This window comes from Trichosurus vulpecula, chromosome 1 (assembly GCF_011100635.1).
Source record: "Trichosurus vulpecula isolate mTriVul1 chromosome 1, mTriVul1.pri, whole genome shotgun sequence".
NCBI lineage: Eukaryota > Metazoa > Chordata > Mammalia > Diprotodontia > Phalangeridae > Trichosurus > Trichosurus vulpecula.
This window is the reverse complement of record NC_050573.1, coordinates 439,832,240-439,858,066: the sequence shown is the minus strand read 5'-3', so window position 1 is coordinate 439,858,066 and position 25,827 is coordinate 439,832,240. Positions and strand designations below refer to the sequence as shown.

The 25,827-nt window shown below is 38.1% G+C and overlaps 1 protein-coding gene across 1 annotated transcript in view; it reads left to right on the top strand.

Moving 5' to 3' along the window:
• Positions 1 to 25,263, top strand: part of AGGF1 (angiogenic factor with G-patch and FHA domains 1) — an 80,941-nt gene extending 55,678 nt beyond the window's left edge. Inside the window, exons 8-14 of the mRNA XM_036763222.1 lie at positions 195 to 246; positions 2,119 to 2,220; positions 4,495 to 4,660; positions 6,519 to 6,601; positions 13,503 to 13,630; positions 22,205 to 22,304; positions 24,088 to 25,263. Of these exons, the coding sequence (XP_036619117.1) occupies positions 195 to 246; positions 2,119 to 2,220; positions 4,495 to 4,660; positions 6,519 to 6,601; positions 13,503 to 13,630; positions 22,205 to 22,304; positions 24,088 to 24,288 (832 nt within the window). The 3' untranslated portion in view covers positions 24,289 to 25,263. The remainder of the gene's footprint in view (positions 1 to 194; positions 247 to 2,118; positions 2,221 to 4,494; positions 4,661 to 6,518; positions 6,602 to 13,502; positions 13,631 to 22,204; positions 22,305 to 24,087) is intronic.
• Positions 25,264 to 25,827: the final 564 nt, after the last annotated feature.

Sequence of the window (25,827 nt, the reverse complement as noted above, 5' to 3'; positions counted from 1 at the left end):
TATTTTCTATTAGGCACCTTACTTAGACAGGAAATTCAGAATAAGGTTAAAGATATAATATAATCTATACTAGGGTTCTTCTCAGGATTGAGAGGAGTGCATTTAAAATATTTGCAGTTACTCAAAATTCCACTTTCATTCTATAAATGGTATAGTTATAGATGGCTGAAAAATTATTGTATTTAACTTTCCAGAGAGAAAGACATGGAGCATACACTCCGAATTCCTGAAGTTGGTGTCAGTAAGGTAAACTTAACCCAAAAAAAATATTCCTTTCCCCATGTCTTAAAGCAAAGTTAAGCTGTTCGACTTTTCTTATTTGAGCTCCAGTCCTTTTTGTTTTGTATAGTTTTGTTTTTATGACTAATTACTAATAGAACATTTGTGGTTTGGTATGGGTTCTTTTTGTTCATTTTGCTGAAAAATTATTTTATTAGAATTTTTCTATACAGGTACATGATAAAATAAAGTCCTTTTAATCATAATGTGAATGAACGTTTTCTTTAATTTAAGGCAGAGTGAGGCGCTCCAAGCCCTCACCTTTATTTCATCCAGGCCCCTGAGTCACTGTAAAATTTTACTGGCTAAAGGACTGCTGTCACTTCCTCTGAAGGAAGGTTTTAAGATAAAGAGTGAAGAGTTAGGATAAATAGCCAGTGAGCTAGTTAGAATTTCTTAGGGAAGTAATAAGAGAAAGGAACATTCTGAAGTTCAAGATATTTACACTTTAGAAACTTCTCTGTCTTTGGAAGTACTGGTGCCAATCAAGGATTGAAGACCTTTCCCACCAACTCAGTAGATGTCAAGTGGGGCCAATTAAGGGAAGCTTAATTTGAGGTTAGTTTGTAGGCAGGCATAATCCCTTTACTCACTAGGCACTAAACCTCAGGCCCACACCCTTTTGCTGATTGGGCATGAAGCCCTCAGGCCCTAAAAAAAGTATATACCTAGAAGGTAGCCATTGAGAACTGAAAATTCACAAGTCAGAAGAGAAGCCAGACTTCAGAATTCAGCCCAAGGAGAAGGAGTAAGAACTCTGAGTCCACAGAGTTGCAGAAGAGAGTGCTGAGTGGAGAGGGGAAACCAGGGAGCTTCAGAAACCAGGGAACTGAGTGGGGGGAGAATGCAGGCAAGCATACAGTTAGGATTCGTGAGCCATTGTCTATGGGAAGGCAGGGGGGAAGGTTACAGGATGACTTGGTTCCTTGCTATAATACTGTGTTATAGTTTCCTTGTTGCTACATTGAGGTGGGCTTACTGGTTTTAGAGTATAATTATTGCTATATCAAATTGGAATCACTGGTCCCGGGATTGGATTCTCTGGTGTCTAAATAAATGTTATACTTCCTCTGCCTTCTACTTAGAGAGTTTCTTATACTTTGCGATTCTGAACCATACAGGCATGTTCATGGTCGGTCACCCTTGAGGTCATTTACTGATACAAGAAGCTACCTCTTATTCCTTTATTTACTTTAGCGTTTCCCTTTCTGTGTTTATCATATCTTCCTCTCATTTATTTTTCTCTCTTCCTCCTTTGCCTCACTTTCCCCTTTTTGTCTTTCTCCCTATTTCTTCCTCAACCATAACAGAAAAAAATATGAAGTTGAAGTATCTGTACAGTGTGTATATCTGTAAGCACATACATATGTAAAATAGTTTTCCTTTTGTTAATTTTAAAGCCAAATGAGCTTAATCTGTTATGTCTTCTGTCTTGCCCTTTTCATCCCCCAAATGAAACCACAGACACTCTAGAATGAACTAAATGACCATGATGTTTAAGTATTTCCAGTCACACTAAAATTTGGCTTCTTTGAAAGGAAAAAAATATTCAGGCATACTTGAAAAAATAACATATATTGTAGGTCAGATACAGACTTTATATTAGATTTGGAAACAAAGTACAGCATATATTTGTATATGTTTATTTGCTTTTTATTCATTGTGGCCAAAAATTTTTTTTAAATTCCATACTAATCTAAAGTAGATAAATCTAGTGGTATCTGATCTTTAAAATTAACATGTTCAGAGACATACGGCAGAGTATTAATGGTCTGAGACAACATTTCACAGAGGTCACATTCATCTAATAGAATTTTTTTATTTCCTTTACTTCTCAAGTTTCATGCAGAGATTTACTTTGACCACGAGTTACAAAGTTACGTTCTTGTGGATCAAGGCAGTCAAAATGGTACAATTGTTAATGGAAAGCACATTCTACAGGTGAGTGTTTTTATGTTAATCAAACACCTACATATATTGTTATATAGCCATAACTCTCTGAAAGCTGTAACATTTATAGACTCTTATTCCTCAGCTCAGAATTCCTCATAGGCTCCATTTTTGTTTTCCAATTAAAATTCATAGTCCTTTACCCAACTTTGAATGCAATCTGATACCACTTTTCCCCACCCAGATTTATCTCATGCTGTTCTGTAGTGAAGCTAGACTGTTCTGTACCCTGAACATGTACCCTTCTGTTCCTGGATTTCCTTCCCACCCATTCTCTAAAGACCAGTTCAGTCATTTCATCCAGGCTGCTTTTTCTGATCCTTTTCTGTCAGTAACTTTCCCCCCAGAAATCACAGGTCCAGACCCTACCCCACCACTACCACCACCCCCGAAAAAGTTTGTTTTAATTGTCTATTTATGTGTCTTATCTCCTCCTATTAGAATGCAGTCTCCCTGAGGGCAGATATCTTGTCTTATCTAAACTTCATCTCTTCCATACCACTTAGTGCTTTGAACACAAGGAGTGCTTAATAAATGTTTGGGGAATTGAGATGACTATATTAGTGGAAAGAGGGCTGGATTTGTGGGTCAGAGGAACTGTTTTCTAATCTTGACTCTGCCACTTATTATCTGTATGGCTTTGGGTCATTTCACTTAGAGGAGTCTCAGTTTCTTCATCTACAAAATGAGGGGATTGGACTAGACAACCTCCAGGGTTCTTTCCAGCTGTGAGATCTGATTATGACCAAAGTTCAAGTCTTGTCTTCTCATGTGGCCTGAGGAAAGCCACTTAAGTGTCCAGTGACCGAAACAGCTTGCCAAGACTCTCAGTGGCAGAATAGTTGCCAATCTATATTGGTTGAGGGAATTTCCTATGCCAGTGAAATCATAGGTCTGAACCAATAAATAAATAAATGTTTATTATAAAACTTGGTATAGGTCATTTATTCAAGAGTGAAGTATAAATCTTTTATGTACGTACATGGAAACTATTACCACAATTCTAGGTTCAATCACAGATTTCTCTGCACAAAGTTAAAATACATTGTGGCTGGTCTGTTATCAAGGGGGAAAGCCTTAGAAATCAATTTCATATGCCCCTCCCAGCGATTATTTGTGTCATCAGACTTCTAATGATAAATTTAGTTTTCCTCCTTACGTATAATTAGATCTGGAAATTATATATAGGAAATTCTCTTGCAACAAAATCTGAGACCTCCAGACTTTTGGATTAAAATGCAAATTGTTAAAATAAATATATTGATTACCAGGAGTAATGGTTTTATTCTAGGAGGACCCATATTGCTTTAGAGCAGGGGTGTCAAACTGTTAGAGAAACAATTCCTGTGGGCAGCATATTGACTTAGAAAACCACTAATTAACATTATCTGTGTATTGTATTTTTATTTATTTTGTTAAACATTTCCCAATTACATTTTAATCTGGTTCTAGTTGCTGAAGAGTTTGACACCTTTGCTTTAGACTAGATCAAGCAAAAAGATATGCTTTGAGCTCAAGAAAAAGAATGCATATCTGTTGTATGAACCTCCCCAACCGGTATCCTCTTCCTCATTCTGACCTCTTTTTGTGTAATAGTAGTTTATTGTACTGGATAATTTGGGAAAGGGAATAAGCATTTATATAGCACCTACTCTGTGCCAGGCACCATGTTATACTCTCTCATCTGATCCTTACAACCAACCCTGCTAAGTAGCTGCTATTACCCCATCTTACAGTTGAGGAAACTGGGACAGAGGTTAAGTGACTTGCCCAGGGTACCACAGCTAGTAAATATCTGAGGCCAGTTTTAATCTTAAACCTTCTTTTCTTCAGGCCTAGTGCTCTATCCACTGCGCCACCAATTCCTTCAGTTTGGAGATTTAATTGATATATCTAATGGGTTAGAAGAAATGTTTGAAATAGGAAGAAATGAGAGTTGTGAAGGGAAATTACTATCTGATGGTAAAATTTAAAAAAACATGAAAAGTTCAATTCAGCGGTCTTATTCACTTATACTTCAAGTTAATACATCATTGTCCTAGGTAGTAATTATGTGGATATGGGACAGAGAAGACATTTGTTGCCCTGAATTTTTATATAAAATTCATTGTATCTATATCAAGAAGACTGGGTTATTCTTGTATAGATGGTAACACCTGCTATAACCTGTATTATGGTGTTTGTTGTCCTTAACTTGTAAAGTAAAGTAAAAATCAGCCATGTGTGTGATCATCTTGGACTTTGTTTTACGTGTTTCCTCTATAGCCCAAAACAAAATGTGAACCTTATGTACTAGAACATGGAGATGAAGTGAAAATTGGAGAAACTGTGCTATCCTTTCACATTCATCCAGGTAGTGATACTTGTGATGGTTGTGAACCAGGGCAAGTTCGAGCCCACCTTCGCCTTGATAAGAAAGATGAATCTTCTGGTAGGTAAAATTTATTGTTCTGTAGGATGTTGATAACTTTTCTTTTAAATTTTAAGCTTTAAGTATAAAATCTCCATTTTTCTGGAACTAGATACTACCTTTCAAATGAAGTTTTTCCATTTTAAGAACATATCCTAGTGATGGATCCAGTACCCTGATCTTTGTATATGAGGGGTAGCTTATGAGTATTTGCTAATAAACATCTAATGAGTAAAATGTATTTTAGGAATAAGTTTATTGAGCCGAGTACATTTTAATGACATCCAGTAAAGACAGTATGTTTTCATATTTGAAAACTGGGCAGATAAACAAACAGAATCTTTTACATTCTTGTCTTTAGCACTTTGAGAAATATAGCAGCACATGAAATGTACTGACCAGAAGAAAAGCCTATCAGATACAAATATGGACTCTGCTAATGCTAATTCAGTTTAATAGACTTTTGCAACAACACTGAAACCATTTCCAAATGTCCTTCAAGGTAGTGATTATAATATGATTAGAATTATAATTATGCTTTTATCTAATTAGGTCCTGTTTCTTTTAACTTCTGTTGTTGATATTAAGAAAGATCATTGACAGGCTCTCTAATTAGTAGGATTGGTCTGTTGGCATTAACATGAGGTGCAGTTCATATTGCTCTATTGCAGCGATTCCCTATTTTTTCTGTTCCCTGTACTTAGTTTTCAGTAAATCATCTGTATTTGTTCTTCAATATGAAAGGAAATAAATTCTGAAGTTTATGATGTGTATGAACATAGGGATGGAGCCTGGACCTGTATTTCATTGCTCTAGGGAGCTCCTAGTAAGGAACTTCCTCTGCCAGCACAGGCCTTCACCTCCTTTGCAACTAAGCCACTTAGATGCTGCTGAGGACATGGAGCCATTAAATGGCTTACCTTCAGTCACACAGCCACTATGTGTCAGAGGTAAAGCTTGAACCCAGATTTTCCTGGGTCCAAGGCCACTTGTCTGCTACGCCACTTTGTCTCACAAGTAGATCACAAGCAGACTAATTTCAATAGGATAATATAGTTTTTTACCAAATATTCTTCACACCCCTTTGACAAGCCCCATAGGGTTACATAACATACATCAAGTTGGGAAACCGTGCTTTATTATCATAGTACCACTTTCTGAGGCAAAATTAGTGTTATCAGAAGTTTCCTAGAAGCTTTTGGTACCACTATCTAGTTTTCCTGAATTTTAAGAAGATACTTTGAACTTCTTGGAAATTGCTTGTAACAAAATTACTATTTCTAAAAATAAGTCCCTTAACATATATACATACTCATCATTCACATCTACTTATTGGGTGTTTTTTGTTTTGTTTTGTTTTGTTTTGTTTTTTGGAACAAGGTGGCTAATATGTTTTCCTGTCAGAATATTCAACAAGAACCTGAGAAGTCCTGAATTCTCTACTAGTTCTTTGTCAGCTCATGTTGACCCTTTGGGAAAATCAGTTAATTTTTTTTTACCTTTTATAGCCACATACTTAGCTAATAAGACCCCTTGAAAGATTGAGATCTATTAAGTAGTTTGGGGGTCTTAACAGTAATTGTCCTAAGATATTTTTATAACGTGCACTAAAGTCTAGCTGTGATATGACCCAGTACTAGAATATAGAATTCTTCTTATTCTGTCCAAGGAAGTTTAGTTACCAGAAGTAATGAAAGGATCTCATTAAAACCCAGGGACCATTTTATATCAACATTTCATTGTACCTCTTTGCTAATGACTTACAAATGGAATATTACTATTGATTGCAAGCACCGTATGCTGCAAAAGCACACATTTCCTCCAAAAAAGAATTTCATGCTTCATATGTCTAATGATTAAATGGTCATTCTTTTTTTAGTTAGTCCAGCATTAAGTAAAGAAGAAAAAGAGTTGGTAAGAAGAAAAGCATTAAAGAAAATAAGAGTAAAATATGGCTTAATGGTAAGTGTTTATAAGGTAGTAAATATTATACTATTTAAGTGTTAAAGCAAAGCTTCTATTATGCAAGGCCAGAAATATGCCTATAAATGCATGGAATGATCTGTTGAGCATATGAAGTTTTTGTCAGCCCAGCTGGGATTATAAGTGAATAAGTGTTAGGTTGGGACAAAAAAGAAACAGAAGAAAATCTTAATGCTTTCACATACATTCTCTCATTTTCTCCCTGCCCAACATCTCTGTGAATACCTTAGGCAGTCTTCAGTTGTCACATAAAAAAAGCTGAGATTCAAAGTTTTATCCCTTTTTTTTTCCCTTTGATTGCCATCCTTGTTCAGGCCCTTCTAGCCTGGGTTGTTTCCATAGTCTCCTAATTGGTTTATCTGCCTCAAATCTCTCCCATCTCCATGTTCTCTACTCAGCTGCCAGAGTGATATTGCTGCAGCAAAAACCTGACTGTGTCACTCCATCTCCTGTTTAAATACCTTTTCATAGACTTCTCAGTGCCTTGGATTCACTAGCTTCTCATTTCTGCCCCTTAGGATCCCTAGTTTCCTTCAAAGCTCAGCTCAAGCACCACTTTTTACATCTTTCCTGAAACCCTCCCCCAGCAACTAGTGCCTTCACTCCCCCAAATTATCTTGTATTTATTTACTGCATATATATTGCATGTGTACATGTTTCCTACAACAGAGTGTAAGCTTCTTAAAGGCAAATACTCTTCATTTTTGTCTTTGCATCTGTAGTACCTAGTGTAGATCCTGGTACCTAGTGAGCACTTAATAAATGCTTCTTAATTGATCAGAATGACTTAGGAAATGTCACACAGCTAAGTGAAGGAACCGAGAGTAGAATCCAAGTCCCCAGAACCATAATCTAATATTCTTTTGGTTGTACCGCAGAGACCTAGGAAGAACAGATACTTTTCACATAACTCACCTAATTTTTCTATTCAAATAAAGATTTTTTTTTCTATATGCATTATTTCCCTGATCATTACTTTGATTTAGTCCTGACATGTGATTTTTATTGTTATAGGAAATTCCCTCTACTAATGCAGATCAGCAACTGTTCTGTACCTTAAAGTGTTAGGAATGGCCTGGGGCCCTAAGAGGTAAAGCGACTTGTCCAGGGTCATATTGATTTTTAAGTGAAGTAGTAATTATAATCCTTCACTCATTTTTTTTTTCCTGAGGGAGGAAAGCAGGGCAATTGGGGTTAAGTGACTTGCCCAAGGTCACACAGCTAGTAAGTGTGTCAAGTGTCTGAGGCCAGATTTGAACTCAAGTCCTCCTGATTCCAGGGCCAGTGCTCTACTCACTGCGCCACCTAACTGTCCCCACTCATTTCTTGTTAAAACATCTCCACGTTACATGGAGGGGAATATTTGTTAAATGCTTGCTATGTTCATAGAACTGCTGGGTGTTGGAGAAGCAAAAAAAAAAAAAGTCCTTTCCATCACAATTTAGTAAGATAGAGGTACAGCATTCACAAATTACTACAGTACAAAATTGCATGTGCCAAATGAAGTGAACTTTGGAAAGCTTCTTGGAGGAGGTGACGTTTGACCTGGGCTTTTTAAAAGATGAGTAGAATTTAGACTGATAAGGGTAGAAAAGGGCACATCTCAGGTAACAGGAAGAGCGTAACCAGAGACCAAGAGGTAGAGCAGTGTGCTGTGGGAATGGAGTTGGAGTCCTGGGCTGGAAGTAAATACACATAGAGAATAGTTATATGAGATAAGGCTAGAAAGGGTAATTACAGATTATAAAAGACTTGGAAGAAAGGGGGGAAAATTTATGAAATGCCTACTATGTGCAAAATGCCGTGTTGTGTGCAGGGATGCACATTAAAAAACAAGTCAGTCCCTGGTCTTCAGGATTCACATTCTAACAGTGAGACAACTCAGGTGGAAGGTTTCAGCTTCAAATGAGATGAAATGCTTCATGGTACTTAGGATGCAGCAGTAAAGCAAATGGCCATGCCTCGTATTTAATGTAATTTCCATTAATAAAACAACATTAGTTTCTGATTTTTGAACCATTTGATGGTTCCAAGGACTTTGGTGGTAGAACTTTGTTTTTGTATCTTTGGTAGCTGTAATCGTTGAGGAGATGTATAAGCTGTAACACCTGTGGAAGTTGCATATCCACAGGGGATGCTTCTCTGAACTGTGTGTGAATGAGGGGTCCAGGAAAGAAGTAGAGCTGGTGGTATATGGTATGCTGCTGTCTCTGAGGCTTTTTGGCTTACTATATCAATAAGGCAAGATTAATGACCTGGAGGATGACCGTGAACATGCCTGTATGGTTCAGAATCGCAAAGTATGAAAAACTCTCTAGGTAGAAGGCAGAGGAAGTAGAACATATATTTAAGCACCAGAGAATCAAATCCCAGAACCAGTGATTCCAATTTGATGTAGCAGTAATTGTATTCCAGAACCAGTAAGCCCACTTCAGTCTAGCAACAAGGAGATCAAAACACAGTATTAGAGCAAAGAGCCAAGTCATCCTGTAGCCTTCTCTTCTCCCCACCCCCCCTTCCCATAAACAATGACAAATCCTAACTTTTTGCTTGCCTGTGTCCTCTTCCCTCCCCCCCCCCCCCCCCCCCCGCCACCCCAGTCCTCTGGTCTACAGCTCTCTAGTCTCTACTTTCCTCTCAGCACTCTCTTCTGCAGCTCTGTGGACTCAGAGTTCTTTTCTCCTTGGGCTGAATTCTGAAGTCTGGCTTCTCTTCTGACTTCTGAATTTTCAGTTCTTAATAGCTACCTCCTGGGTGTATATATGTTCTTTTTAGGGCCCCGAGGGCCTCACTCCCAATAGGCAAAAGAGTGTGGGAAACATCTTTAATCACTGATTGGCATCACAAAGATATGGGCAACAACTGGCCCCAACTGAGGCCTATTGAATGTGTGGGAAAGATCTTCAATCACATTATCACCACACTTACCTGCCTTTCTGTGGCAGCTTGTTGAAATTGGTGGTATCAGGGACATTTGACTCCTACTTCCCAAGGGTTTCTCCTCTCCAGAAGGGAGGCAGGGCTAATGATCTGGAGACCACTGTCAGGCTCAGGGACCTGGGTTTTCTCCACCAGAGTCCAAGAGAAGGTGGTGCTCAAGGTCTCTTGACTTGCCTGGCACAGGCTGCCACCTTTGTCTGCAGCAGAGAGGATGTCAGAGGAGTTTCATTTTTATTCAGCAGCCAGAGAATTGTTAGAATGTTTTGAGCAGAGGAGTAACATGATCAGATTTGTGTTTAGGAAAGGTTAGTCTGGCAGCAGTGAGAAAGACGGTTGAATTTGATCAGAGGGAAAAAAAAACTGGAAATGGAGAGACTGCCTAGGAAGTTGTTGAAATACCCTTAAAGGAATGGCATTTACTGGGGTGATAGGGGGGAAAGGCAAAATTTGAGCAATATTGAGGAGGTAAAACTCAGGACCTGACCTCCTTGAAGAAGGGTGTGAGATAAAAAGGGGAAAGCCAGGTAATGCAGAGCTTTTCACATGGGTGATGGAGTGAATGGCACAAAAGTAAAAGAGGGGGGAGGGGGGAAGGAGGAGAAGGAAGTAAATTTAATCTTAGAATTGATGCGTTTGACTATCAAATTGCCATCTCAGGGAGCCACGGAAGGGAGAAAAGGAAAGAATCTAGAACTCAAAATTCTAAAAAACTAATGTTAAAAATTGTTTTTGTATGTAAATGGAAAAAATAAAATATTCAAAAGGAAAAAGAAAAGAGGAGTTTGAGCTATTGGTTCAATAACTAGTTGGACATATTCTGTAGACAGTTAATGATCATAGGATGCTAGATTTAGAGCTGAAAGGGGCCTTAAAATTTAAAATTTGCCTACTTATTTTACAAATGAGGAAGTTGAGGCCCAGGTGTTAAATGACTTGCCCAAGGTCACAGGCAGCAGAGCTGGGGTATGACCTATGGGTTCTCTACTCTAAATCCAGTGTTCTTTACATTCTACCATATCTAAAACTCAGGAGAAAGAAAAGGGCAGAAGTTGAGATTTGGGGAGTGTAAAGAATCTCAAAAGCAGTGGAGCATAAGCTCTAGAAGGTCTTACCAAGCTGGAAAGGCTTTTAGTTAAGGCCTAGTGATAGACCATGACATCTGAAGACCAGCCTAAGTGTGGAGAGGCTCATCACTGGAAGATTGTCTACTAGGTGATAAATTTTTCCATCCTAGCAACTATTGAGATATAGAGGGATTCAGTCCATGCCAATAAAGAGTATTAAAACCACTGTGTGAGGTAAATAAAATGTGAAGACTTCATAGGGAAGATATGTATAAATATATATCTATATCTGTACTAAGAAATGTTTAAAAATCAAGAAATAGGGAAGTGGAAAAATTCTGAGGCTGTAAGAGTCTGATGGCTCAGCCTCTGGGAAAGTTTACCCTGAAACTTTTTGTTCTTTCTTCTGGTTCTGGTTTAAAGATTTGCTCAGTAAGAATAGGGTCACTGTGACCTGCTTTCCTTTACTATAAAAGTACTGTTGAAGAATGGAGAGGGTCTCCCCCTCCCCTTCTCCTTCTTCAGATTTATAGATGTCACCTCAGTTGTAATCATTAACTAAGGGAATGGGAATTGGATTTTTGTGCCTCGGTTTGCCAGTTCTTTGTCTAGTTTTTCGTGCTCAGATTGTAAGCCCACCTCCCAGTCAATGGTGAGAAGGGTCAGAGGTGGGCAGGAATTCTCTTGTGTTAGGTATAATTATTTGTGCTTTGCCCCTTGTAAAGCGCCTCCCTTGCTAGATCTTTTCTGGCAGAGGACACACTATTCTCGAGAATTGAATAAAATTTATTTCTGTTCCCACCCTGAGATGGCTCCTTATTATAAATTAAATTTTTAATTGGTGAGGGTCTTTTATCCCACACACCACAAATCTTTGAACCTTATTGAAACTGCAGGTCTTTCAAATCAAAATTAAAATAACATTATTGGGGGTGGGGGTTCATTTATTTATTTTTTACATTCTGTTTTTAATTTTCAGTTTCAAGTTCTCTCCACTCTACCCTCCTCCACAATTATATGATGCCTATTATATATACAAAGTCATACAAGGCATTTCTATATTAACCATGTTGACCTACCTCTCCCCCTGCCCCCCCCCGCAAAAAAAGAAAATTTAAAAAATTGCTTCAGACTGAACTCACAGCCATAAGTTCTCTTTCTGGAAGTGGATGGCGTTTTCATCATGGATCCTTTGGAATTGTCATGGATTTTTGTATTGATCAGAGTAGCTAAGTCTTTCACAATTGATCATTGTTACAGTATCACTGTTACTATTTACAGTGTTCTCCTGGTTCTGCTCATTTCACTTTGCATCATTTCATATAAGTCTTCCCAAGTTTTTTTTTCTTTAAACCATCCTGCTTATCATTTCTTACAGTACAATAGTATTCAATCAAAATCACATACCACAACTTGTTTAGCCAATTCCTGACTGATGGGCATCCCCTCAATTTCTAATTCTTTGTACCACCAAAAGAGTTGCTATAAATATTTTTGTATATATGGGTCCTTTCCCTGTTTTGTTGATCTCTTTGGGATGCAGACCTAGTAGTGGTATTGCTGGGTCAAAAGGTATGCACAGTTTTATAACCCTTTCGACATAATTCCAAATTGCTCTGCAGAATGGTTGGATTAGTTTACAACTACACAATGCATTAGTATCCTAATTTTTCACATCCCCTCAGCAGTAGGTGTGAGATAGTTCCTTGGAATTGTTTTAATTTGTATTTCTCCAAGTATTAATGATTTAGAGCATTTTTATATAGCTTTTGATAGCTTCAAAAATATTAATATCCAGTGGATTATAAGATCTTTGAGAGAACAGAGTAACAACTCTATTGCTTTTTGTCATTCTATCTCAGGTGCTTAGAACAGCTTATACACAGAATGCACTTAATAAATATTTGTTCATCTAATAAAGGAGAGAAATTCCATAGTATGTCTGGGCCAAAATTTGAAGGGGATTGTGGGAAAGATGTTCTTCCGAACTCTTAGATTTGAATTCTTTCTATTCTCGTTCCAAAATAAAGAAAACTGATGTAGTAGAACGTTGGAACTTTTTACATTTATGTTTACTAAGCATTAGATGTCCAAATTAATTGAAAATTTTCACACTTACATCATGTGTATTGGTATTTTTTAATTGGAAAGTGCTTCATCACATAAGTTTTCCATGTTCATTGAATTAAGATGTGATTCAACTGTTCTTGGAATAAATTTTTTCTATTACTCAGCTCTTGTATTTGTTACTTAGGATGAATATGATACATGATAATAATGAGAATAAGAATTTGTTATAAATATCATAAATAATAACATTATGGGGCAAAACTCTGACCAAGAATCAGATGACAACAACAACAACAACAATGAATTCTAACATTTCTGCTGCCTCCAGTGTTGTAGCAGTCAGGTGAAAAATGTCTGCTTATTTATAAAACTGTGCCACTGCATTTTCACTGTAAAACCTCCTTTGGCCCCTTAAAATGTAGGATAAACACAGGAACATTTATTGAGGTAAACACAAGAAGCCCAAGGACGTAGGACAGCCTCTCAGATGTCTGAAGCACCTTTGTGTACTAGCATTGGATCAAATGTTATTAAGATAGCAGAATTGTAGGGTGTGCCTTTATAAAGCTAGTGATTTATTTTACTATGAAAATATAACTGACTAGGAAAAAAGACTGAAACCAATAAAAATCTAGGAGGGGTTTCTTTTTTTTGTTTTAATTTCTAATATATGTGGAAACATTTGCCTTATTGTAAAGATAAACGTGTAATAACACCAGTAGCCTCTCCATCTTACATTGAGACGGTGTTGTTATATTATTTATTTTAAAATTTCCTTCTTTGATGATTTTTGTGTATTTTTTAAGAATACAGAATACGAAGATGAAAAAGCACTAAAGAATCCCAAATATAAAGACAGAGCTGGAAAACGAAGGGAGCAGATTGGAAGCGAAGGAATATTTCAGAGAGATGATGCCCCTGCTTCTGTCCATTCGTGAGTATTAGACATATTGCCACCAATTCAAAGCATTCATTACACACTGTGCATATTCAGGTTGCCTAATTTATGTTGGTTTCTGTTCTAATGGCCTAAAAGGATGATGATAACAGAACATGCAGTGATCAAGTATGAAATTGTCCAGTTCTAGCCTCTTATTGAAGGCCTTTCACATCACCATGATCCCCCCATGTTTCTGAGAAGATAAATACATTTTTGTATAATATATAGATGTGTGTTCATACATATGCATAATGTAATGTAGTTAGTATTTATTAAATAATTATTTGTTAAGTGCTTATCATATTCCAGGCACTCTGAACAGAAAAGACAGAAATGAAACAGTTGTACCTTCAAAGGGATTACATCCTATAGGAGAAGAGGACAGCTTGAACACAAAATATATGCAATATAAACATAAGGTCATTTTGCAGGGAGGCACTAGCAATTGGAAGGATAAGGAAAGGCCTGCTGACACTGCAGCCGAGCTTTGAAGGAAATATGGACTTCACAGAGCTGGAGGTGGTAATGGAGTGTGTTCCAGGCAGGGGAGTCAGCCAGAACAAAAGCAGAGAAGGGGGAAATGGCATTTCATGTATGAGGAAGGCCAGTTTGGCTAGATCAGAAAAGTGTTTAAAGGGTAATAATACGTACTGAGGCCAGAAAGGTAGATTGATGCCAAGTTGTGAAAGACTTTAAATTTCAAACTGAGGAGTTTCTATTTGATTTTAATTAGGCTATTGGAATAGTCAAGGTGAGAATTGATGAGGATCTAAATTAGTGTGTGGTGGCAGTGGGGGAGGGGGATGGGAGAGTTGTTGGGGAGTTTGAATCAACAAGCTTTGGCAGCTGATTGAATGCATATGCGCAGAGAGACAATGCATGAAAGAGACTGAAGAAGTGAGGGTATTCAAGGCTGTGAACATAGGCACTTCTATAGAAGAATGGTGGTGCCCTGAACAGAAATAGGGAAGTTCCTGAGGAGAATGTTGCAAATGTTAGCTGCAAAGATAAGTTCTCTATCAGACATGTTGAATTTGAGGTGCTTAGGGAATGGTGAGTTCAACATGTCCAATAAGCAGCTGGTGTTATGGAAATGAAACTCAGGAAGAGATTCTAGGGCTAGCTATATAGACCATGGAGTCATTTTCCTAGAGATGATGATTAAATCCTTGGGAGCAGATGAAATTACTGAGAGAGGTTGGGGAAAGAAGATGACTGCCCTAGGACAGAGCCTTGAGGTACATTCACAGTTAGGGACCATAATATCGATGATGATCCAGCAAGGAAAACAGAAGTGAGATGGACAGGACAGCTGAAAGAACAGTGTCATGAGAACCCAGAGAGGAGAGAGTATCCAGTAGTTGAGAGTGGTTAATAGGGTCAAATGCTACAAAAATTTCAAGTCCAATAAAGATTAAAAGTCTTTTGATTTGGCTATTAAAAGATCGTTGGTGAAAAAACCTATAAAAATGGCTCTGAACAGATTCTAGAACTGCAGAACCCACAAAATAGCAGAGGGAAGCAGGGCTCCAGCCCAGGACAGCCTGGATGGTCTCTGGGTAAGGTCTATCGCGCATGGAGCTGGGAACAGAGCGGAGCAGAGCCCAGCATGGGCGGTGGCAGGACCAACCAGACCAGGAGCCATTCAGAGTGGGCCCTAGTGCCCTGAATCAGTGAGCTGTGGCAGTTACCAAACTTCTCAACCCACAAACACCAAAGACAACAGACAAGGTTAGTGGGAAAAGCTGCAGGGAATGGAAGGACTTCACGGTTCGGCCATCGCCCCGCGGGCAGTGGAGGTGGTACAGCTACAGACCTACAGCTGCAGTTGCTTCTGGCCCCAGGCCCACCTGGTGGGAGGAATTAAGTGGCAAATCGGAAGAGGAGTGCAGAGCCTGCTTAAGATCTGAGGCCAGTCCGGGTTGGGGGGTCTTGGGGAAGGAGGAGTGCTGATGTGGCAGAGCTAGCTGTAATAGCTCTGAAAACAACAGCGCATCCCCTCAAGCTTGGAACAAAGTACTCTTTACAAGCAGTCATACCCCGAAGAAAAATTCAAGTAAGTCAAGTAAGTTGGCTGGGAGCATGGCCAGGCAGCAAAAACACACTCAGATTCAGTCTCAGACTTTGGAATCTTTCTTTGGTGACAAAGAAGACCAAAACATACAGCCAGAAGTCAACAAAGTCAAAGAGCCTACATCAAAAGCCTCCAAGAAAAACATGAACTGGTCTCAGGCCATGGAAGAGCTCAAAAAGGATTTGGAAAAGCAAGTTAGAGAAGTAGAGGAAAAATTGGGAAGAGAAATGAGAAGGATGCAAGAAAACCATGAAAAACAAGTCAATGACTTGCTAAAGGAGACCCAAAAAAAATACTGAAAAAAATACTGAAGAAAACAACACCTTAAAAAATAGACTAACTCAAATGGCAAAAGAGCTCCAAAAAGCCAATGAGGAGAAAAATGCCTTGAAAGACAGAATTAGCCAAATGGAAAAGGAGGTCCAAAAGATCACTGAAGAAAATACTACCTTAAAAATTAGATTGGAGCAAGTGGAAGCTAGTGACTTTATGAGAAGTCAAGATATTATAAAACAGAGCCAAAGGAATGAAAAAGTGGAAGACAGTGTAAAAATATCTCATTGGAAAAACCACTGACGTGGAAAATAGATCCAGGAGAGATAATTTAAAAATTATTGGACTACCTGAAAGCCATGATCAAAAAAAGAGCCTAGATATCATCTTTCAAGAAATTATCAAGGAGAACTGCCCTGATATTCTAGAAGTAGAGGGTCAAATAGAAATTGAAAGAATCCGCAGATCACCTCCTCAAATAGATCACAAAAAGAAAACTCCTAGGAATATTGTTGCCAAATTCCAGAGCTCCCAGATCAAGGAGAAAATACTGCAATCAGCCAGAAAGAAACAATTTGAGTATTGTGGAAACACAATCAGAATAATCCAAGATCTAGCAGCTTCTGCATTAAGAGATCGAAGGGCTTGGAGTACAATATTCCGGAGGTCAGTGGAGCTAGGATTAGAACCCAGAATCACCTACCCAGCAAAACTGAGTATCATGCTCCAAGGCAAAACATGGATTTTCAATAAACTAGAGGACTTTCAAGCTTTCTCAGTGAAAAGACCAGAACTGAATAGAAAATTTGACTTGCAAAGACAAGATTCAAGAGAAACATGAAAAGGTAATCAAGAAAAAGAAATTGCAAGGGACATACTAAAGTTGAACTGTTTTGTTTACATTCCTACATGGAAAGATGATGTGTATGATTCATGAGACCTCAGTATTAGGGTAGCTGAAGGGAATATGCATATATATGTGTATGTGTGTGTGTGTGTGTATACATATATATATATATGTGTGTATATATATATAGACAGAGGGCACAGGGTGAGTTGAATATGAAGGGATGATATCTTAAGAAAATCAAATTAAGGGATGAGAGAGGAATATTGAGAGAGGGAGAAAGGGAGAGATAGAATGGGGTAAATTATCTCGCATAAAAGTGGCAAGAAAAAGCAGCTCTGTAGGAAGGGAAGAGGAGGCAGGTGAGGGGAAATGAGTGAATCTTGCTGTCATCAGATTTGACCCGAGGAGGGAATACCAAACACACTCAATTGGGTATCTTACCCCACAGGAAAGAAGGAGGAAGAAGATAAAAAAGGGGGGATGATAGAAGGGAGGGCAGATGGGGAGGAGTTAATCAAAAACAAACACTTTTGAAAAGGGACAGGGTCAAGGGAGAAAATTGGGTAACGGGGGATAGGTTAGGAAGGAGCAAAATATAGTTAGTCTTTCACAACATGAGTATTGTGGAAGGGTTTTACATAATGATACGCATGTGGCCAAGTTGAATTGCTTGACTTCTTAGGGAGGGTGGGGGGGAAGGGAAGAGGAGAGAGAATTTGGAACTCAAAGTTTTTAAAAACAGATGTTCAAAAGCAAATAAAAAGTTTTTGCATGCAACTAGGAAATAAGATACACAGGCAATGGGGCATAGAAGCTTATCTTGCCCTACAAGAAAGGAGGGGAAAAGGGGATGGGAGGGGAGTGGGCTGACAGAAGGGAGGGCTGACTGGGGAACAGGGCAACCAGAATATATACCATCTTGGAGTGGGGGGGGAGGGTAGAAATGGGGAGAAAATTTGTAATTCAGACTCTTGTGAAAATCAATGCCATAAACTAAATATATTTAATTAAATTTTAAAAAAAGATCATTGGTAACTTTGAAAAGAACAGTTTGAATTAATTGGTACAGTTGGAAGTCAGATTGCAATGAGCTGAAATCAATCAGTAAACATTTTTTAAGAACCTGCTGTGTTCAGGCACTATGCTAAGGTCTGGGGACACCAAAAGAGTCAAGAACAGTCCCTGTCTTCAAGGAGCTTACAGTCTAATCAGGGAGAAAATATGCAAATATACATATATACAAAGTGAGCTATGTTCAGGTTAAATATAAAATAATTAACAGAGATAAGGCACTGGAATTGAGGGGTTAGAGAAACCTTCCTTTAGAGAGTAAGATTTTAGTTGGATTTTAAGAGGTGAGTGAGAAGCAATTGAAGGCATTGAGAACTTTCTAGTAATTTGGCCAAGAAAAAGAAGAGAGATATAAAGGGCAATATTTTGAAGAGATGATATGGTCAAGTGTGGTGTTTTTGTTTTTTAAGTTTTTTTAAGGATGGGGAGACTTGACTGTATTTATAGGCAACAAGGAAGGAGCCCTGAGATATGAAAAGATGAAAGATTAGAGAGAGATATGATATGATAGTAAGGGTAATCTGCCAGAATAAATAAAGAGGGAATGGTGTATATAGAAGACTGGACTCAAGAGATTAAGGAACTAGAGGCTAAGATGTCTGGTGGGGGGGGACGGGACATAAATGAGTGCAGAAGTCCCCAAGTACGTATGAGCCAGGTACTAAAATCCTTGAGAAAAGAGTGGGTTTGATCATTAAGGGCCCCCAGAATCTGGGTTAGATGATTGATCTGCCCCAAAGCAGGAGAGGTTGCTGGATCATGGTGGCAGACTCACTTCTAGAAGTGGCATTGAAGAACAAGTGCGCCAACTCCCCCTCCCTCCCTCATATCAGAAGACACAAAAGATGGTGCAGGAAAGATAGGAGAGGAGAAGGGCTAGAGATAATTGTCTTTTGGGGGCAGCCAAGTTTCTCTGACTGCCAGAAGGCAGAAGAAATACAAGAATAAGCTCTTGTGTGAAAAAAACACTGTACTAAGTGCTAAGGAAGATAAATAAGACAGATAATCTCCACTCTTGAGGAGTTATGATTTAATAAGAAGACAAGACATGTACACAGACTACTCTTGTATAAAGTAGAAGATGATAAGTGTGTAAGAGAGGATGACTGTTCCAAAGATGGTACAGCATCATGAGATTTGGAGCAAGAGGAAACATTAGAGGTCATCAAGGTCAAGGCTTTTATTTTTACAGATGAGGAAACCAGGGAAGTCAGGTTACTTGCCCATTGTCATGCAGGTGGTGAGCATCAGAGATACAATTTGAACTGAGGTCTTCTAATTCTAAATCCAATGTTTTTTTTTTTTATCACAATACTGCTTACTAGGGAATCAAGGAAAACTTCATGGAGGTGGCATTTTAGATTAGTCTTTATGGTTAGATTTTAACAGGTAGAGATGGTGAAGAAAGGTATAGTGGACATAGGGAACAGCGTGAGCAAATGTATAGAGTTGCAAAGTACCAGGACATGTTTGAACAAAAAGTAGTCCAATTTACCTAGAGTGTAGAGATTGTGAAAAGAAATAGTATAAGACTAGGATGGAAAAGAGCCAGATGGTAGAGGACCTGAAATGTAACGCTAAGAAGTTTGGGCATTATTCAGTAGGCAGTGGGAAATCACTGAGGTTTTTAATCAACGTAGTAACATGATCCGATGAGTACTTTAGGAAGATTCATCTGACAGTAGTATATAAGGCGGACTGAAAATAGGACTTTTGAATATTTTGGGCAGTAGATAATGAGGGCCTAGGCTGGGGTACTACCAATTAAAAAAAAAATAAAGGGGGATCCTATAGGTGAGAGTTAGAAATAGGATGATTTTGCAACTGAAGTATTGTTCTAGCCAAAAAAAAAAAAAGAGTAGGGTCAAAGGCCTGGAGTTAGGAAGCATAGATGTTTCAGAGAAGCTTGGTGTCTTTAATAGAAACAAGAAGGATTGATGAAAGAAAAGGTGGGTCTTAGACATATGAGATGCTTGCGGGAAATCCAAGAGGCTATATCCAGGAGGTAGTTGGAAACATGAGTATGGAATTCAGAGGTTGGAGCTAGAGACAACAGATTTAGGAATCACCTACAGAGTCGAATCTGTGAGAGGAATGAATTTATCAAGTGAAATTATAAAGAAAAAAGAAAAAAACCATGAATAGAGCATTAGTGAACATCTACATATAAGGCAGCATTGGGGAGAGCTGGAGAGTACAATGTCATGGAAATCAAGGGGAAAAGGGAAGTGATCACTGTCATTTGATGCACAGAGGTAAAAGAAGATAAAGACTATAAAAAGCCATTGTTCATTAGTGACCTTGGGGGAAGTAGTTAGTGTAACATAGAAAGGGTGGAAGTCACTGCATGGGTTTAAGGTGTGTGGAAGCAATGGGAGTATTGATTACAAGGTACTTTTTCGAGATGTTTGGAAGAAAGGGAAAAATCAGTCATCTAATATTAGATTCATACCATGTGCCAGGCATGTGAGATGGAGTGTCCTGTTGAATGTCTGTGAGGAACAGAGATAAGAGCAGTTGGTCTGATTCCCAGTGTGGGAGAAGGAAGCTCAAAAGAGGGGTTTATGTTTTATCCTAGAGCCAATAGGAACCACATGGTCATAGCTGAGCTTCAAGAAAATAAGTTTGGCAGCTGTGCGTAGGATGGAATGGAGTTGTGAGAGACTTGGACCAGGGTGACCAATTAAGTGGCTGTTGAAAAATCTGGGTAAGAGGTGAGGAGGCCTGAACTAAGATGGTTGCCATGTGAGTGAAGAGAAGGCATTAGACCTAAAAGATGTTGTAAAAGTAGAAATGCCAAGATTTGGCACCTAATTGGCAACAATGGAGTAAGGAAGAATGAAGACCTCAGGATAATGCCAAGGTTATGAACCTGGGAGACTGAAAGGATGGCTGTATCTTCATGGGAAATGGGGATGGTTTGGGAAGAAATAGAAGTTGAGTTTTAGACAAATTTAGGACATCCAGGTTGAAATGTCCAATAGGCAATTGGTGATGCAGGCCCAGAACCCAGAGAAGAGATTATGGCTGTATGTGTGTGCGGGGTGTGTGTGTGTGTGTGTGTGTGTGTGTGTACACATATATGTGTATATATATACATGCAAGTCATTTACAGAGCAATGCAGACATGCACATCATCACCATGCAGATATGTAGCACCCATGGGAGCTGATGAAGTTACAGAGAGTATGTGGAGAGAGAAGATAAAGAGGCCTAGGACAGAGCCTTGAGTAACATCTGCAATTAAGGGGCATGGTGTGGATAATGAGCTGGCAAAGGAGACTTGAAAGAAGTCAGAACTAGGAGAGAGGAATGTTGGAAAAAGAAATAGGACAATAACTCAAGCAAGACGGAAAGGTCAGGTAGAATATTTTCTGGAGGCCAAAGAGGGAGTCATCAGAAAGGAAGAAATTGAAGCTGCCTTCATGGAGAAGAGTCCTGAATGAGTCTGAGGGGCTGAGATTCAAAACAGCTCTCTCCACTGTTACTTTTGGCAAGGAGAACCACCTCTTCCATGGAGAAGCCTGGAAACTTTTTTTCCATGATGTATACTTACTACAATCTGAGACTCATTTCACTTAAGTGTCTGTAGATTTAGTATGTTTTACTTCATGTACCTAACATCTAGGGGGAGAATAGGCTAATGCAAAATAGACTGTTGAATTTATCTTTATTGCAAGACACAACACAATTGTACATGATAGTATTACATTTTTTCTTTAATTTTTTTTTAAAGGAGCTTCTGAATTTGTAACAAAAATGTGGGCAGAAGTACAGTATGTGTCATTTTTTTTTTCAATTTAAATGTTACTAATTTAGTCATTTTTTTCTCTCAGAGGAAAACTTCTGGATTCAGTTAAAATTGAAAGCTAGCATGCAAATCATAATTATTTAATTTATTTTACCTATTAGACTGTATCAAGAGAAAAGTTTTTTTTTTTCTTTTAACTGATTAAACTCTTCAGAGTTTAATCTCTGTGGTGCACTACTTGTTTGGAAATCTGAAGACTATTTTTAAAAAAGGAATTAGAGGTCAAGAAAAAAATTTAAAAGAAAGTCATTGGTCTGACATTCTCAGCTTGTAATTCAAAGATTGCCTTAATCCATTTGAAACTGAAAGGAAAATGATTGTTCTTAAGTGTCAGAACCTTGGTATTATTAAAATAACTTTTCTGTTCTAGAGATATGGGATGGACTACAAGTAACAAAAGGCCAATTACTTAGAATTGTCATTTCTTGCCTTTATTATTATTCAAAAATGTTCTTTAAATACCAGATAACATTTTTATTTTCCTTTAAGTGAAATCAATGACAACAACAAAGGTCGGAAGATGCTGGAGAAGATGGGTTGGAAAAAAGGAGAAGGCCTAGGAAAGGATGGCGGAGGAATGAAAACTCCAGTGAGTCTTGTTTTCAAGCCCTAACTTCCTTGCCACTAAAATTTTATTTTAAGAAGAAAGTTTTAAAGGAATTTCTAGTATAAAGTTAGAATAACAAATGTTACTTCATCGAGCCATAGTGTGCCTTGATTTTGTGTTGTGCCAAATCCCGAACATTCAAAAGCTGAACCCCATACTACTGTTTCAACCAGGTGATATCAAGACAGTGTAACTGGTTTCCTTTTTTATCCTAAGTATTTGATTCATTTAAAACATTATTCTGGGGAGCCCATAGGTTTCACCAGACTGTCAGACAAGTCCATGACAAAAAAAAAGTTAAAAACCTCTGGCTTAAAAATCCATTCTAAGTTGTGAAGAAATCATTTACAAACTCCTATACAAATGTGAATTATTATTGTGAGGCCCATACTCAACAGCTAACATTTTATATATCTCCTCCCCTACCCTGGCTCACCTGCAGCCACCCACATCCCAGCAGGTAGCCAAAGAGAATAGGATATTGATAAACCAACCCTCTTCCTCTTCCCCCATCTTTCCCTCCATCCTTCAGTGGAATAACACAGAATCTTCCTTCATTCCAACCCCCTGCACACTACCCACTTCTTAATAGTCAGTTTGTGGAGAACAAGTCTGCTAACATCAAGAATGATCAAGGAGTAGCAACTGCAGTCCTTTCATTAATATGGTAGATGACTGGGTCCTACCTTCAGCTCTGCTGATGTACCTATAGACTTTCAGTTACTGACCTCTGATCTGCATTTGCACCCTAAGGTGCTCTGAACCTTTCATAGGGGAAGCCTCCTATATGTATAATAAATACCTCTCATAAATAAAGTGTGAGCTCCTGGAGAGGAGGAACTGTCTTGTTTTCTGTTTGTGCCCTTAGTACCTAGCACAGTAATTAATACATAGCACTTAACAAATGCATTTCCAGTACATGTACCAGCTGTCCTCGTCAAAAAGGAAGGCTTTAAACAAACTACACAATTCACTTTTTAAAAAAATGAATCTCGGTTCATTTTATAGATAAGCAGGTTCTGTTAGCCTGTGATTCTGTGTACCTTTCATTAAATAGAGAGGGTATGAAAAACATAGGAGATAATGAGGAGCAGTATGGTATTGTGCATGCTAGATTCTTAATTTGAATCCTAGTTTTGCCATTTACTAATTGAGTGACCATGACCAAGTCACTTGATCTTTCTAAGCCTTGGTTACCTCATCACAAGTTCCATAATAATCACTTGGTACCCTAAAAAATGATCGAGTGATTTTCAGTGCATTTGTAACTTTAGTTTTCTCATTTTTCCCCAATAAGACTGTGGTCGACCCATAGTCCTTAAGAAAATGAAACAAACCTTCTTAAGGTTCCTATTGTAGAATTTCCCCTGTGTTACTCAGTTCTTTTCAGGAAAATAACAGCCCAACAGCTGAATATTTTAGTTGAAGGCTAGGCAAGGGTTTGCTATATGAATGGTGCTTCTACTTTTAGTCAGACCGTTGGGAATAGAATTCTGAAACGTCTCTAGATGAAACATGTTAAGTTGCTCTGGAACACATAGTGTATCATGATTTCATGACAAAGGATGATGATGTAGAAAAAAAATGATAGGAAATTACATGCACAGTGGTGTGACCTCTTCTTATATGTATTTGCTGCATTTGACAGCTTGTGTCAATCTTAAATCAGAGAGCTCCAATTCAAGGGCTAAGTTAAAAAGCAAATATCAATTTATTTAGAATTATATGGTAGCTCTTAAATAAGATAATTCAATTGTTAAAACAGATCCAGCTTCAACTGAGACGGACACATGCAGGCTTGGGGACAGGCAAGCCATCTTCAATTGAAGACGTTCAACTCTTCCAAAGTAAAAACAAAAAGAATTGGGACAAAGCAAGAGAAAGATTCGCTGGAAACTTCCCAGAAGCTAAACTACAAAAAGATGCATCAGGAGTCATGCCTTGGGTAAAAGGGACTGCAGAGTGAAGGTCAATTATAGAACAAAGACATTCAGAATTCTTAAATGTTTAGATTTGGGGTTTTTGTGGGATTTTTATTTTTCAGGTAAGTGTGTATGTGTGAGGGAATGGAGTAACAGTTTACCCTCTCAGGATTCAAAGACATGTAATAAAATTTGGTTAGCTATGGACTATTTAGTTATGTTGGTCAAATTTGCATCTTTTTTAAAAAACACCTTATGTTAAACTAATCAGTGAGTTAAGTTGCCATACATTTCATTGAGTGAACCAAAGTTCACTGAGCACAGATATGGATAATTGAATGCAAACATAAATTAACGAATTCTCCTTTTCTTTAAAAGGCCACCTAACTAGGAAAATTACCTTGTCTTTTACATTGCAATTCCTTATTTACAACATCTAATTTTCTTAGTAATTTAAAAGGGAAGCAAAAACCATACAAATTATGAATGGCTTTTTAAAGTATATACTTGTCTTCATCTCTGTGTAGTCATAGTTACGAAATACAAAATAAAAAAGGGGCATCTCTGACTTCACACAAAACCATTCTGGCTACACGCTTCTCTCACTTGTCCTGTGAGAAACTAGATAGGATGTTGAGAAAATATGGCTAGTTTGTGTGAATATTATTATCTATGAGATAACCTAAGTAACATTATTGAAAAGATAATGAACAGGTTGTAGTAAATTAGCATTTTCCTGTTTTCTTCTATGAAGAATGTGTTGATTTGTACAGCATATTAACCATTTACATTTGGTATGTTTGGAAACTGTAAGGTGTCCAGATGTAAACAGCTGAATACAGTATTGAAATATTTAATGTCCTGGCATTTGTCTTTTTGATAAATCCATTGCTGGCAATGGAGTTTGTGCCAGGTCAATCTGATTTCCAGTGAAAAATGGACTACAAAATAAAGGCCTCAAAATCAAAATATTTATTGAATATGTTCTTACACTCAATAAAAACTATTGTGACATTAAATGGTGTGATTCATTGAACCATATGTTTAAATAAATTATGCCACTTGTGGCAGTAGAACTGGAAGAACATCATTATGAAAATAAGAATTTTTGGCAGCAAATGCCTCTGAAATATTTGTAGAACTGCAGTCCCGCTTGGTGAGTGTAGGTGTCACTGCTCTGCTGGTTATCTCTGTTTCTTTGCTTTCCATTCTACTTTCACATCAGCTTCTGTTCTGTGAAACTAATGGAGGAGCTGATTGCTTTCTGTTAATTAATGCAACCAGTTGCTCCTACATCTACTAGGAGGAGAAGTCTTAATGATTTAGATAGGAAATGAATAAAAGTTCTGGTGGGAAGAGCCTTTAGAGGAAAATATATCAAGAGGAGGAAACTTTACAAGGCGAAGCCAAGATGGATACCTTTTAAGCTTTCTAGGCCTATAGTAGATGGAGATGTGGCGGGGGAGGGGAAGAAAAAGGTAAATAAAGATAAAGAGAACATGACCAAACTGACTTCCCTTGTTAAATCCCTTCTAGACCTAATAAATAACCGACTTCTGAACTACTGGGGCCCAATGGTTTTG